Source organism: Pelobates fuscus, chromosome 9 (assembly GCF_036172605.1).
Source record: "Pelobates fuscus isolate aPelFus1 chromosome 9, aPelFus1.pri, whole genome shotgun sequence".
Lineage (NCBI taxonomy): Eukaryota > Metazoa > Chordata > Amphibia > Anura > Pelobatidae > Pelobates > Pelobates fuscus.
In genome coordinates, this window is record NC_086325.1 from 76,526,316 (window position 1) to 76,542,796 (window position 16,481).

Genomic DNA, 16,481 nt, shown 5'->3' on the forward strand with positions numbered 1-16,481 from the left:
ATATATATTTGTTATTACGTTATATTTCCCCCCCTTCTTACCTTTAGCCTAGGAGGGGGGAGGATCCGTTCTGCCTGGCAGGAGGAGGGTTGCCATGTTGCCATCCTTCCCTGGTGGTCCAGTGATGAGAGTGAACTCTAGCCGCGGCAACACTCAGACCTCGCGACAGGACCCGGCGGAGCTGCTGGCTAGAGCTCTGCCGGTCCTCTCTCCTGCCTCTCTCCCTCACTCCCTCTCCTGCCGGCGGCCGTCTGGAAGTGTCTCTGGGCCGGTGAGGGAGATCTTTGATCTCCCCACCGGCCCATGGAGACACACAGCAGGGCTGGCGCTCGGGTAGCGCTGGCCCTGCAGGGGCTGGCAGGGGAGATCCTGTTATCTCCCCTGCTGGCCTCGGCCCCACAGCCATCGCGGCCCACCGGGCATTTGCCCTATGGCCAGTCCGGGCCTGGGTGGGATAAACTGCACTACTGTTTTTGGAAGGTCAAGTGATGCAATTTCTGTATGGGCCTGGCTGCTTTCAATTGTGCATTGCTTTTCTTAAAGGTACACTATAGTCACCCAGACCACTTCAGCTTCAGGTTTTAACCCTTCAGATGCCAACATAGCAGTTTCAGAGAAACTGCTATGTTTACATTTGGGGTTAAGCCAGCCTCTAGTGGCGGTCTTCCGGACAGCCACTAGAGGCGCATCTGCACCGCTGGAGGCATATTTTGCCTCCATCGCTCAGAGCGTCCATAGGAAAGCATTGAGAAATGCTTTCCTATTGACAGCTTGAATGCGCGCGTGGCACTTGCGCATTCGGCTATTGTGACGTCGGCCGGGGGAGCTGGCGTCGGCAGGGGGAGGAGAGGTCACCGGCGCTGGATTAAGATAAGTGACTGAAGGGGTTTTAACCCCTTCAGCGCCACAGGAGGGGGACCCTGAGGGTGGGGGCACCCTCAGTTCACTATAGTGTCAGGAAAACCGCTTTGTTTTCCTGACACTATAGGGATCCTTTAAATTATTCAAGCTCCTTCATAGAACTATACATAAATGGCACAGTTTCACTAACAATGAGATTATGCAGTTGCTTCACTTATCATGTAGGACCAATAAGGAGAATGCTAGTTTCAGTTGTGCAATGTCCTTGTCCGCTGTAGAGAAACTGCAATGTTTACATTGCAATGATAAGACTGCCTCTAGTGGTTGACCATTAGACAACCACTTAAGGCAGTCGGTTTCACAGAGTTTAATCAGTGAAACTAATCTGACCGTCCTCACACTGTGCACGAGGACATCCAGTGTCAAGCAGAACCTCATAGGAAAGCATTGAGTCAATGGAGGAGAGTGTGAATTATTATTTTTTAACCCTTACATAGAAGGGGGAGCACTAGGGCAGAGGGAAATGTTAGTGTTAGCAATAGAGCTTTGTATTCCTAACACTAAAGTGATACCAAAACAACTGTAGCTTAACTTATCAACGTAGATTTTGTGTATGAATCATGCTCATGCAGTCTCACTGCTTAATTCTCAGCCATTTACTAGCTAAATAACTTTGTTTATGCATCTTTCCTAAACACTTCATGTAAGTTCTAAATGCTTGCACAGCCTTAAAGGATCACTATAGGATCAGCAACACAAACATGTATTCCTGACCCTATAGTGTTAAAAAACCCCATCTAGCCACTAAAAATAGCAAAATCTTACTTGTATTCGAGTCTGAAGCTGTAGCTCTGCATGTTGGTTGACTCAGAATAGTCAGTAGTCAAATCATGTCTGCTGACATCATAGGATTGGCTAAGACTGACAAGGAGGTAGATCAGGGGCAGAGCCAGCATGATTCAAACACAGCCCTGGTCAATCAGCATCTCCTCATAGAGCTGAATTGAATCAATGAATCTCTATGAGGAAAGTTCAGTGTCTACATGCAGAGGGAGGAGACACTGAATGTTTGAATGCATTTTAGGCAGCCATGACCCAGGGAGGATCTCTAACAGCCATCTGAGGAGTGGCCAGTTAAGTTATCACTAGGCTGTAATGTAAACACTGCATTTTCTATGAAAATACAGTGTTTACAGCAAAAAGCCTGAAGGTAATGATTCTACTCACCAGAACAAATTCAATAAGCTGTAGTTGTTCTGGTGACTATAGTGCTCCATTAATCTCTATGAGGAGATGCTGATTGGCCAGGGCTGTGTTTGAATCATGCTGGCTCTGCCCCTGATCTGCCTCCTTGTCAGTATCAGCAATCCTATGGGGAAGCATTGTGATTGGATTAGGATACCACTTCTGCTGATGTCAGCAGGCAGTGGGCAGGTCTAAAGGAAACAGAGCCAGAGCTAGCAGCTCCAGACTTGAATACAAGTAAGATTTTGCTATTGTTAGGGAGGCATGAGGGGACCGGGTGGGCTAGATGGTGGTTTTAACCCTATAGGGTCAGGAATATATGTTTGTGTTCCTGACCCTATAGTGCTCCTTTAATAAATAATTTTTACTCCCTGGAATGGATTTAGTATAAAACCTGTATTTGTGGCACCACCTGGCTCATGTCATAACTAACTAAAGATTACTTTTCTGCAAATTCTGTTCTGTTATCTAGACATTTTCTCCAATGACCTACAACTCCTTGCAATGTAAAAATTGTAACACAAGAAACTGGTTCACAGTTAATTGGTATCAATATGATTTGGGTTGAAATGATAAGACACAAATTTGACATCTCCAAAAGGCACACAAAGCTAATGGGTGTCAGGGTACCTGAGGTCTCTACCTCTAAAAGAGGTAGAGACTTAGTAGTTTATCCGTCCAAACGAGCTGTTTCCTTCGTTCCTCGCGGTTCATCCAGTCACTTAAACACCGACCGCGAGGAATCCACGTCCTTTTCTAGCGGGACGCTCAATACGTGACGTCATGACGCTATCACGAGCGACCTGCCACTCAAGTGTCCGATATCCAATCGGTACTTGTCAGAGGCGTGTCTACCATCCGGAGCCAGGGTATTTAAGCTTACTTCTCACTTCAGCTCATTGCCCTGTCGTGGTTCTAGCTTGTCTAGTCACTCAGTGCTCTGGTATTCTAGTTTGCTCTATTGGTTTTGACTCGGCTTGTCGTACTACCCTGCTTATCTCTGTTATCCCTTGACCCGGCTTGTCTCTCGCTTATCTGTCTTCTCGTTCCCTCGACCTCGGCTTGTCTCTGACTATTCTCTATTACTCTCGGTACGTTAGTCCGGCCATTCTAAGGCCCGGTATACGTACCTTTCCACTCTTTGTACCCTGCGTGTTGGATCCCTGTCCCGATCCTGACATTACGACAGGGCCAATGGATCCTGCAGGTACAAACAGTCAGCTTGGTTCTTCTGATCCCAGGTTTGACGCCATGGAGCATAGGATGGATCAGATGGCACTAGCACTACAGGCACTTTTGTCTCGTGCTAGTAACCCACCTGAGGAGACACGTACTCCTTCTATTTCTCCTGCAGTCTCAGGTCTAGAGGTAGCCACTGTAGGTGCTTCTTCCCGTATTACCCCACCAGTACGTTATGGCGGGTCACCGGAGAAGTGTCGTGGCTTTCTGAACCAGATTAGCATCCATTTCGAATTACAACCCCGCTCTTATCCTACAGATAGAGCGAAGGTTGGATTTGTTATTACTTTACTCATTGAGAAAGCTCTGAGATGGGCCAATCCTTTATGGGAGAATGATAATCCACTAGTCTATAATTATAATGCCTTTGTAGCTGCGTTTAGAAGAACTTTTGACCTTCCTGGTAGAAAGGTCAATGCAGCTAGATTACTGTTGCGCCTTAGACAGGACAATCGAACACTTGTGGATTATGCACTAGAGTTCAGGTCCTTGGCGGCAGAAGTTAAGTGGAACGAACAGGCTTATATAGATGTGTTTCTGAATGGGTTATCAGATGTAATTCTTGACGAGGTCGCTACTAGAGAACTCCCTGAGAATTTGGAGGATTTAATTTCTTTTATATCTCGTATTGATGAACGCCTAAGAGAGAGGCAGAACACTCGAGATAGGACCCGTAGACCCTCCTTTAAACTAGCGCCTACCTTTCAAAATTCTGAGTTCGAGGACTTACGTATTCCTGAACCTATGCAGATAGGCAGTACTCATCTCACAGAGAGGGAGAGACAGTACAGGAGAAGGGAGGGTTTATGTATGTATTGTGGAGTCAGAGGTCATTTACGCCTAAATTGTCCTAATCGTTCGGGAAACGCTCGCACCTAAGTTTCTCTAGAGGACAGGCCTTGGGTGTTTCTACTTTGTCCTCTATTCACAACTACAAAGAGCTCAGGCTTCTGTTACCCGTTTCTTTAAAGTGGGAAAAGGGAGTAGTAAAGACTATGGCACTAATCGATTCTGGAGCTGCTGAGAGCTTTATAGATCAGGGTTTTGCTGCCAAGCATGCTATTCCATCCCAGTTAAAAGAGACACCACTGGCTGTTGAGGCCATCGATGGTAGACCGTTACTTGAGCCTGTTATTTTCCGTGAGACCATACCGATTAACTTAACTGTTGGCATCCTACATAGAGAGGACATATCCTTACTGCTCATTTCTTCTCCGTCTATTCCCATAGTCCTGGGGTACTCCTGGTTGAGGAGACATAACCCTATTATTAATTGGGAGTCAGGGGAGATAGTTTCATGGGGACAGAATTGTCAAGAGAAATGCTTGCGGAAGGTCTCACCTCTCTGCTTAACCAACACCTCGGCTAACTCTGACAATCCTACAGAGACACAAATTCCGCCTCAGTATCTAGATTTAAAGGCAGTATTTGACAAAAAGAAAGCCGATACCTTACCCCCACACAGGTCCTTTGATTGCAAAATTAACCTACTCCCTGGTACCATGCCACCCAGAGGTCATGTATACCCGTTATCTACGAAAGAGAACTCAGTTCTAGAGGAGTATATTCACGAAAATTTAGACAAGGGATTCATTAGGAGGTCCTCCTCTCCTGCCGGGGCTGGATTTTTTTTTGTTAAAAAGAAGGATGGTTCTTTAAGACCTTGTATTGATTATCGAGGCCTAAATAAGATAACCATTAAAAATGCCTACCCGATTCCCTTGATCACCGAACTCTTCGATCGTTTGAAGGGCTCTACAATTTTCACCAAGTTAGATCTCAGAGGGGCATATAACTTGGTGAGAATCCAGCAGGGACATGAGTGGATGACGGCATTCAATACTCGATATGGCCACTATGAATATACAGTTATGCCTTTTGGGTTATGCAATGCACCAGCTGTATTCCAGGATCTGATAAATGAGGTTCTTAGGGAATTTCAGCAAGATTGCGTCATTGTATACCTAGATGATATACTCATACATTCTAGTGAGATTGAGACTCATCACAAGCAAGTCAGGAGGGTTTTGCACAAGCTTCTCCAGCATGGCTTGTACTGCAAATTGGAGAAATGTAGCTTTGATCAAACCCAGGTAACCTTTCTCGGCTATGTGATCTCTGGGGAGGGATTTAAGATGGATCCGGATAAGCTCCAGTCCATTCTAGAGTGGCCTTTACCCAAAGGTCTTAAAGCCGTACAGAGATTTATTGGTTTTTCTAATTATTATAGGCGCTTTATTAAGGGTTATTCTTCAATTATCGCGCCTATCACCAATATGACCAAACAGGGGGCTGATACTAAGAATTGGACTACTGAAGCTCTGCTTGCGTTCAAAACTCTCAAGGAGCTTTTCGCTTCCGCTCCAATTTTAGTTCACCCCGACACTTCCCTGCCTTTCCTACTTGAGGTAGACGCATCAGAGACTGGTTTAGGTGCTGTCCTATCTCAAAGGTTGGGTGTTGATAAACCATTACATCCATGTGGATTTTTCTCTAAAAAATTGTCTGGTACAGAGAGCAGATATGACATTGGTGACAGAGAATTACTAGCGGTTATCAAGGCTTTGAAAGAGTGGAGACATTTATTGGAAGGTACATTACATCCTGTTACCATTCTAACGGACCACAAAAATTTGTCTTATATCGGAGAGGCCAAGCGTTTGTCCTCCAGGCAGGCTCGTTGGTCGTTATTTCTTACCCATTTCAATTACGTTCTGACTTACAGACCTGGGTCAAAGAATTCTAAAGCCGATGCGCTATCTCGCCAATATGAGCCTTCTGCTTCAGTTGAACCACTTTTGTCCTCCATTGTACCCAAATGCAATATTATTGCTAATACCAGTCTCAAAATCCATTCTCCGCTACTTGACCAGATCTTGAAGTCACAACATCTGGCACCCGGAAACACTCCTGAGGGAAGAAACTTTGTCCCTCCTGAACTCCAACTGGAGCTCTTACAATGTTTTCACGAAAGTAAAGTAGCTGGCCATCCTGGTATTCGCAAGACATACTCTCTGATATCCAAGGATTTCTGGTGGTCTTCACTACGAAAAGATATTGAGGAGTTCGTCGCAGCTTGTGAGACTTGTGCCAAGACTAAACAACCTCATACATCTCCTTGTGGTCTGTTACACCCCTTGGACATTCCTGAGAGACCTTGGTCCTGTTTGTCCATAGACTTTATCGTAGATTTGCCTGCTTCCAAGAGACAGACTGTTATTCTCACGGTGGTGGATAGATTTACTAAGATGGCCCATTTCGTGCCATTACCTAAACTTCCGACTTCTCCTGAATTGGCAGAGATTTTTGCGAGAGAGGTTTTTCGCCTACATGGGATTCCTTCGGAGATTGTTTCTGATAGAGGTTCTCAATTTGTCTCACGTTTCTGGAGATCCTTTTGTTCTCAAATGGGAATCAAATTGAACTTCTCCTCTGCCTATCACCCTCAGTCTAACGGAGCTGCTGAACGTACCAATCAAAAGATCGAGCAGTATCTACGTTGCTTTGTTTCCGAACACCAGGACGATTGGGTCGGTTTGATTCCTTGGGCGGAGTTCGCACACAATAACCTTGTTTGTGATTCAACTCGTTCTAGCCCTTTCTTCATGAACTATGGCTTTCATCCTTCAATTTTTCCTTCGGTTTCCTCTTCTCAGGGGATACCGTCGGTTGATGATCATGTCGCCAACCTGAAGAAATTATGGGATCAGACTCGGCAAATTCTGTTACATAATTCCTCGTTATTCAAGAAACACGCTGACAAGCATAGAAGAGCGGCTCCTGTCTTTGTTCCTGGGGATAGGGTGTGGCTGAGTACTAAGAATATTCGCCTAAAAGTTCCATCTATGAAATTTGCTCCTCGCTACATAGGTCCTTACAGGGTTCTCACTCGTATCAACCCGGTTGCGTATCGCCTTGCTCTGCCACCTGCCTTACGCATTCCTAACTCTTTTCATGTCTCCTTGTTGAAACCTCTTATTTGCAACAAATTCTCCTCTAAGGTTTCCTCACCTCGTCCTGTTCAGGTGGAGGGTCGGGAGGAGTACGAGGTCAGCTCCATCATTGATTCCAGAATTTCAAGGGGAAAATTGCAATATCTGGTCAACTGGAGGGGATATGGTCCTGAGGAGAGGAGTTGGGTACCTCAGGAGGACGTTCATGCTTCTCGCCTTCGCAGAGCATTTCACCTCCGCTTCCCATCTCGTCCCGGTTCCTTCCGCCCGGTGGGCGTATCTGAGAGGGGGGGTACTGTCAGGGTACCTGAGGTCTCTACCTCTAAAAGAGGTAGAGACTTAGTAGTTTATCCGTCCAAACGAGCTGTTTCCTTCGTTCCTCGCGGTTCATCCAGTCACTTAAACACCGACCGCGAGGAATCCACGTCCTTTTCTAGCGGGACGCTCAATACGTGACGTCATGACGCTATCACGAGCGACCTGCCACTCAAGTGTCCGATATCCAATCGGTACTTGTCAGAGGCGTGTCTACCATCCGGAGCCAGGGTATTTAAGCTTACTTCTCACTTCAGCTCATTGCCCTGTCGTGGTTCTAGCTTGTCTAGTCACTCAGTGCTCTGGTATTCTAGTTTGCTCTATTGGTTTTGACTCGGCTTGTCGTACTACCCTGCTTATCTCTGTTATCCCTTGACCCGGCTTGTCTCTCGCTTATCTGTCTTCTCGTTCCCTCGACCTCGGCTTGTCTCTGACTATTCTCTATTACTCTCGGTACGTTAGTCCGGCCATTCTAAGGCCCGGTATACGTACCTTTCCACTCTTTGTACCCTGCGTGTTGGATCCCTGTCCCGATCCTGACAATGGGTAAATAAATAAAGTAAAGTATGGAGGATTATATTTAACCTTAACTCTAATGTGTGACATAACCTTGACCTTTAATTTCAAGGTTACTAGCTGGCATTGTCAATAATTTGGGATAACATTTTATAATTGAGTAGCATTCGTGTGTCCTCGTTGACAAATTTAAGGGAATCACATGCATGTAAATAACATTAAAAAAACATTTATTTAGAAAATATTTCACCAGGAAGGATAGATTGAGATTTCTCTCATTTTCAAGTATGTCCTGGTACACAAGGATTTGTACAAATCAATTAAATTCCCCAATATGCGTTTCCATGCTGCACTGTGTATTGTTTACAAGCATATGGTGTTATAAAGAAGAGTTTACGCATCAACAGCCCATCAGTCACATGTAAGGAGACTCTACCCAAGAGGTAACACAAATACAAGTTTTAAAATAGATCCATTGCAGGGAGTAAAAACACTATTAGTATCTTCTGTTTTGTTCTCTTGCGTCTCTCTTTCAAACTTTTTGTTTTAATTTCTTTTATGGACCATATCTGCGAATGTAAAACTTATAGATGCTATATAAATGATGATAATTATTAAAACATGACAAAAAAAAAATATATATGCAAAAACTATTAGTGTTGCCATTAATTTGATCATAAAAAAAAGTTGAACCATAATGAATACTTCATACCGGAATATCACAGGTTACATAGAAAGGCACTCCGGAACCAGCCTCAAACCCAAGGATCTAGTGAATAAATAAAGAAACATTTAAATATATGCACCACAGAAAAAACAGAAGTAAGTAATTTAGAAACTGAAATCTCATACCATTGTTGAGGTTGGAGGAGAGAAATAAAGTTGCAGGTGACTTTGATCCAGAGCTGGTGAACACATTGCAATGGCTGACTGCAAACACATGTTGCTCAGCTGTACTGTATCTGGCACGATGGAACATCAGGTACACTAGCACTGAACTGAAAACTCAGTAACAGTAAAATGCTTGAGCTCAGATACAGTCACAGCTTGCTTATTTTAGTCTAAAACTCACTGTGAAAGCTGGTGAAATTTAAAGATGTACTGATCTAATGAACAATGCCTTGTACAAAACCAGAAACCTATAGATACACCTGTATCAGAAACAACAACTATCTAAAAGAGGTCCAACTCCACCCATTGATGCTACTGCCCAATGGCAGTCCTAGAAGATAGGACAATAAACTCTTTATTCTTGTATTTTATTTTGTAAATTTTAGGGTTGTTGGTGACATTGCCAAGGGTGACTTACAGCAGTACTGGTTATTTGGGGGAGACAATATATCCCAATATTTTATAGCCTTTTTATTATTTATTATAGGACAATACACAGGTCAGTCTTTTTGGGCACTCAGAATGCAAAGCCAATGGCTGATGTTAGAAATCATGTTAGAACAAACTAAGAGGTCAATATTTATTTATTTTTTAATGTCCCAAAATCTTGACATGACTATTTGGTTAGCCTTGACGTATTATCTCTACCCATCAATAAACTCAGGTAAGATGGAACTCAGATATAATTACGATAGACACAATATGTCTTTTCTTTTTTTTATATAAATTCTTTATTTGTTGTTTTAAATTTTGGTATGGTGCGGGTTGTGTGTACAGAAGAAAAAAAGGGAAGGGGTGGGTAGGGGTAACATAGCCCTAGGTTGATCTCATCTTATCGAAGCGGCTTTCGGATTTAGCCTTGGGCTGGTTGCTGTCTAAGCTGACCCTTGCCGTAGTGCTCGTGTGTGTGCTTGGTTTTGGGGTCTTTGGGCGGTCAGGTCTTGTAGTTGCGGGTAAGGCCCTTTCTTAAGGCTTTGGTCGCTTGTATTGCCTCTGGACTGTGTGTATGCGTGTTTGCATGTTGTCAGGTGGTTCCTCTAGTTGTTTGTCCCTACCTGGGGGTAGTTGGGCGATTCTGGGGACTAAGGTGTTCTCCTGATTTGTTTGTTGTGTGGATGGTTTAGGGTTCTTATGTGTTGTCTCATTTGTTATGGGGTGGGTTCTTTCAGGGGTATTGGGGAGTGAGCGGTAAGGTGGGGGGCATTTGGGGTGTGATGTGGGTCTGTAGTCTGTGCCTTCCGTGGGTGTACTTTAAGTCCGACACCCTCACCTCTGCTGGTCTGTTTCTGTTCTTGGGTGCCCTCGTTAGGATTGGGGGTGTCGGTGTTGGCCATGAGCAGGTGTTTCGTGTTGTCGTTTGGTGTATGGTGTTGCTATTGTGTCTTTGTGTGGTGTTTGTGCTTGTGTGGGTTTGGGAGTGTTTTCTTCTCTCAGTGCCCTCACTAGTTCCTCTTTCTCCCTGTTAGGGACCTCAGTGAGTGGTGTGTGGTCGGGGGTCCCGCCCCGTGTCCTTGCGTCCACCCAGACCAGGCCCCCAGGCTGGGGGGGGGGGCGAGAGGGCTCTCTGGTTTAGATGTTACCCTTCGTTGTCGGTGTGGGAGGATGCAGGTGGGGCTGGGGGGGCCAGCGGGGTTGTGTGTCGTGGGGCTCATGTGGGCTGTGTTCTTTAAGGTCAGGCCAGTCTGGCCTTTTCATGGCGCTCTTGTGCGGGTTTGCCTGGCTTTTATGTGTCGGTGGTGTCAGGGTATAGGTGGCTTTCTGAGTTCTGGTCTGCCCTGTCTGGAGTCCACGGGGAGTGGGTTGTCAGGAGGGCGTCTCGGGAGGTGCTGGTGGTTTTGGTGGGTGTTACTATGGGGGTGTTGCGCCCAAGGTTTGGTAGTTCGTATCCCAAAGGTCCCATGTCCGGTGGAACGCTTTGTACGAGTCGTGTATTTGCGCTGTTATTTCATCTAAGTCCCGCGTTTCTCTGATTTTGCGAATGATGGTCGTTAGTTCGGGGATCCGTTGGTCTGCCCATAGTTCTGCGATTGCCCTGCGTGTGGCTAAGGTTATGCGGGCCACCAGTTTGTTTTCCTGTCTCGTGAGGGTGTCCAGTGGTTTGTTGAGTAGCATTGTCCATGGCTGTGTTAGGATGGGTTTCCCTATCACCTGTTCTATATGAGGCTCTGTACCTCCGTCTAGAGCTGTTTGAGTTTGGGGCATGTCCACCAACAGTGGAGGTATGTGCCCTTTTCTCCACATAGTTTCCAGCATTCATTGTTGGGTTTCTGCCCCATTTGGTGTAGTCTTTGTGGCGTCAGGTACCAGCGGAAGATGGTTTTGTAGGACTGTTCTTTATGTGTTACGCATGTCGTGAGGGAGTTCGTTGCTGCCCATATCTCAGTCCAGTCGCTCGGTTCCTCCGGTGGTCCGATGTCTCTTTCCCATGCTGTGATGTAAGTTAGATTGATTTTGGAGGTGTGCGTTGTTAGTGTGGTGTAGATGTCTGAGATTTGTCCCCGACGAAGCGGTGCATCGAAGCATTGTTTTTCGAATGGTGTCGGCAGCGCTATTCCTGCTTGTTTGACTACTGGCTGTTGTGCTAGGTCTCTCAGTTGAATGTAGCGTAAGTAGTTCGCCGTGGTCAAGGCGTCTGCGTTTGGTAGTTCGGAGTATTTGAAGATTTCCCCTTGTTGGTATAGGTGAAGGAGTCTGGAGTTGTCTCTCTGGTCGAATGCGGTGAAGTGTTTTGCTGTCATTCGCGGTGGGAAAATTTTGTTGTGGTATATCGGTGTCACCGGAGAGAGAAAGGAGGACAGGTTGTACTTTGGGTTGAGTTGGTCCCAGAGGGCTATAGCGTGTGTGATTGCTGGGGTGGTAGGTGGTGGCAGTGGTCTAAATTTCGGTGGTACCCACATGTAGGAGGTTGGGAGTTCCCACCCCATGATGTCATGCTCCATATCAACCCACCTTTTGGTGCCTGGTGGTGCATGCCATTGCTGGATGTGGGCTAGTCGGGCTGCGTGGTAGTAGTGGTGAAAGTTAGGGAGCCCCAATCCTCCCATGGGTCTGGGGACATACATTGTCGATCTGCGGACTCTGGGTTTCCGGGATTTCCAGACGAATCTGTCTATAGCTGCTTGTAGGTGTTTGAAGTCTGTTTTTTGTATTGGGATTGGCAGTGTCTGGAATAGGTAGAGGAACCTTGGTAGCAGGATCACTTTGATAGTGATGACTCTGCCCAGTCACGACACCCCCAGTTTGTCCCACCTTTGTAGGTCCTATTGTGCTGTCGTAAGTTGTGGTTTGTAGTTTATTTCGTAAAAGTACTCCAATTTGGTGGTTAGTTTGATGCCCAGGTATGTGAGAGAAGTGGTGGTGATGCGAAATGGAAATAATTGTCTCAGGAGGGTGATTTGGGTGTGCTTCATTGCCATCGGCATTAAGATGGATTTTGAGAAATTAATTTTGTATCCCGAAAAGGTAGAGTATTTGGCTATTAGGGCGATTGTTGCCTGTAGGGATTGTATGGGGTCCGCTAGGGTTAAAAGGACGTCGTCCGCGTATGCCGCCACCGTGTATGTCTCCCTCCGGATCTGGATTCCCTGGATTTCAGGGTAAATTCGGATAGCCTGTAAGAGAGGTTCTAATGAGATCGCGAATAGAAGGGGGGACAGGGGGCAGCCCTGCCTGGTCCCGTTCGCGATGGTAAACGTCTGTGCTTCGGTATTCGGGAGCAGGAGTCGGCCTGTGGGGTGGTCGTAGATCGCGGTGAGGATATTAATGAATCCGTCCGGGAATCCTTGGTGTTTGAGCACACTGAAGAGATAGGGCCAGAGAAGGCGATCGAATGCCTTCTCTGCGTCCAGTGATAGCATAACTGAAGGGATGTTGCGATGCTGGGCGTACCATATTGTGTTTTAAGCTCTCCTCGTGTTATCTGCTGCTTGTCTTTTGGGGATGAAGCCGACCTGGTTGGGGTGGATTTAGGTAGGCCCGGTCTGTGTGGACGCAGCAGCTCCCTGTGGTAGGTTAGGAGTGAACTGGCTTATCGCTCTGGCCAGTTACCAGTTGGGCGGGGGACACCTTCCCCTAGTCGGGGGGTCCGTATAGTGGTCCCTAAGGAGATGGGTGTAGAACAGGAGGTGTGTGCAAGTCATGGCGTGGCCTGCCCTTGGCCTGCCCGACATTGATCTATGGTGGCTGAGCCTTGTGTGATATCAGGTGGGGGGAGGGTGTGGGGGGGGGGGGTGCTCGGGGTCTGTGTTGCTCTAGGTGTGGGTCTCTTATCTAGGCTAGTTCCGGCTGGAGCGCCGTGAGTTGTCCGTTCCATCTCGGAATATCTGTTTCTGTATTTTAACTTAAACTGTAACAGTAATAACTGCTGTAACTTTGCTTTGCTTTAACTTTTTGCGGTGTAACATTTGGTGGTGTGTCTCACCCTGGTGGTGTAGTGTGTGTGTTGTCGGTGTATCGTGTTTGGGTGCTGTGGTGGGTGAGCTTTCTGTCGGGTTTGTCGCTTTATGGGAGCGCTGCATCAGGGTGCCGTTGCTCAGTGCTCGGGTGGAGGCGGACTCTGCTTCCTGCAGGAAGGTTGTGGGTCGGATCTTGGTGTGCTGTGGAACTATGAGTGGTGCGGGGCAGCTCCGGTAGAGGAGGAAGGCCTAGTTGGTCAAGGAGGTCCAGGATTTCTTCCGGTCTCGCTAGGGTGTGGAATCTGCTGTTGTTGCGGACGATGATTTTAAAAGGGTGACCCCATGCGTAGCGGAGGCCATGTTGGTTAAAATGCTGGGTAAGAGGTCGCATATCCTGCCTTCTCTTGAGGGTGGCTGGCGCAGGTCTTGGTATAATTGTACCAGCGCGCCTTCTACCTCTATGGGGGTCTCTCTGGCAGTTCGCATGATCTGTTCTTTTATATGGTAGAAGTGCATCCGCACTATGACATCTTGTGGGGTGGCAGAGTTCATGCTGGGGGCTCTCAGTGCCCGGTGTGCTCGGTCCATTAGGAGGTCTGCTGTCGTGGCCTCGGGCAAGAGATGTTTGAACACGTTGGTTAAGGTTTCCGTGAGGAGCTCGGCGGTTACTGATTCCCGGGATTCCTCTCACCCGGATATTATTGCGGCGTTTGTGTCTTCCAGGATGCGCATCAGCTCTCTGAGGTCTTGCAGTACCCCGTCGTGTGTGTGCACTCTGTCTTGCACCTCCGCCATATTGGTCTCCGTGGCTTGGGCGTGGGCTGAGAGGTCCGCCATGCTTTCCAGTATGGGGTTGAGCCTTTTGTCCAGCTCCTCCGCTACCGACTTGCGAAAGTCCGCCAGAAATCCCTGCATGTCTCTGCGAGTGAGAGGGGCCTCCGTTCTCTCTGAAGGGGTTTGGCTGCTCATTTCCGAGTCGGATTCCGACAGTGATTGCTCCGATGCTGGCGTCTGGGCTTTCTCTTTTGTCCATTGGAAGATTGGTGCGACAGAGGATTGTCGTTTTTTTTTTTCCCCGCCCATGGAGGGGGTGAGTGCGGGTATGCGGGAGAGGGTTTTTAGGGGATTTGGGGGGCTCAGGTGCTAAAGATTGCTTCAGATTCGGGCTAGGCCTCGGCAGACCTCAGGAGTTAGGCTGCCATTCACTTGCGCGGTCAGGCTCCGCCTCATCACAATATGTCTTTTCTTACACACGATAGTCTTTACTGTGCAAAAATATTTGATTTTACAAAACCTGGCAGGGTGAAACCCATCAGACCCCATGGACAAGCTCCTCTGAAGACTGTTATTTCACTTCGCTACAATTCACAGTTTAGTGAAAAAAATCCTTTATGTTCTTTGTAAAGGGATTAAAGGGTTCAAAAGGTGCCCCCCAACCACGCGTCCACCACCCGCGGCGCTGAAGGGGTTAAAACCACTCTACAATTTTTGACAGAACTAACAATTTACTGAAAATAAAGGCTTGAAAAAGACTCCGAACTGCAGAGTTGAAACTTTGAGTGCTATGGGCAGTGGTGTATCCTGGTTTTGTGCTGCCCTAGGCAGGACAAAACTCGGGCGCCCCCCTCCCGCCCGCACCACCCCCATCCAACCCTTCCACCCACCTGCACCACCCCCACCCTTCCCCCGCCCCGCCTTCTAAATACACACACACACACACACATTCACTTACAGATACGCATACACTAGCTAACAGAAACACACATTCACTTACAGATACGCATACACTAGCTAACAGAAACACACACTCACTAGCAGATACACTCACACTAACAGACATACACACACACACACTAACAGACATACACACTGACATACACACACTAACAGACATACACACACACACACTGACATACACACACACACACTAACAGACATTCACACACACACACTAACAGACATTCACACACACACTAACAGACATTCACACACACACACACTAACAGACACACACACACACTAACAGACATACACACACACACTAACAGACATACACACACACACACACACACTAACAGACATACACACACACACTAACAGACATACACACTGACATACACACACACACTGACATACACACACACACTGACATACACACACACACACTAACAGACCTTCACACACACACTAACAGACATTCACACACACACTAACAGACATACACACACACACACACACACTAACAGACATACACACACACACACACATACACACACACACACTAACATACATACACACACACACACACTAACATACATACACACACACACACTAACAGACATACACACACACACACTAACAGACATACACACACACACACACTAACAGACATACACACACACACACACACACACACTAACAGACATACACACACACACACACACACTAACAGACATACACACACACACACACTAACAGACATACACACACACGCTAACAGACATTCACACACACACTAACAGACATACACACACACACACACACACACACACACTAACAGACATACACACACACACACACTAACAGACATACACACACACACACACACACTAACAGACATACACACACACACTAACAGACATTCACACACACACTAACAGACATTCACACACACACACTAACAGACATTCACACACACACACACACAGACATACACACACACACTAACAGACATTCATACACACACACAGACATACACACATACTCACTCACTCACATATTTAACACATTTTTTTAAATTTATTTATTTTTTAAATCTAACCCCCCCAGCCTCCTTACCTTTGGGAATGCTGGGGGGGGGAGGTTCCCTCTCTCCTTTGTGGTCCAGTTGCTGCTGGGCGGATGGCTGGCGAGGGAGCTCTTCCCCTGAGCTGTCTGCTCAGCTCCCTCGCGCGCTGCAGAGTGAGGCTGGGAGGCGGAGCCGGAATATGACGTCATATTCCGGCTCCCAGCCTCACTCTGCGGCGCGCGAGGGAGCTGAGCAGACAGCTCAGGGGAAGAGCTCCCT

The 16,481-nt window shown here is 46.9% G+C and overlaps 1 protein-coding gene across 1 annotated transcript in view; it reads right to left on the minus strand.

The window, feature by feature from the left end:
• Positions 1–16,481, minus strand: part of ATP1B4 (ATPase Na+/K+ transporting family member beta 4) — a 106,683-nt gene that overhangs the window by 14,034 nt on the left and 76,168 nt on the right. Inside the window, exon 7 of the mRNA XM_063432096.1 lies at positions 8,842–8,898. Coding sequence (XP_063288166.1) covers positions 8,842–8,898 — 57 coding nt within the window. The remainder of the gene's footprint in view (positions 1–8,841; positions 8,899–16,481) is intronic.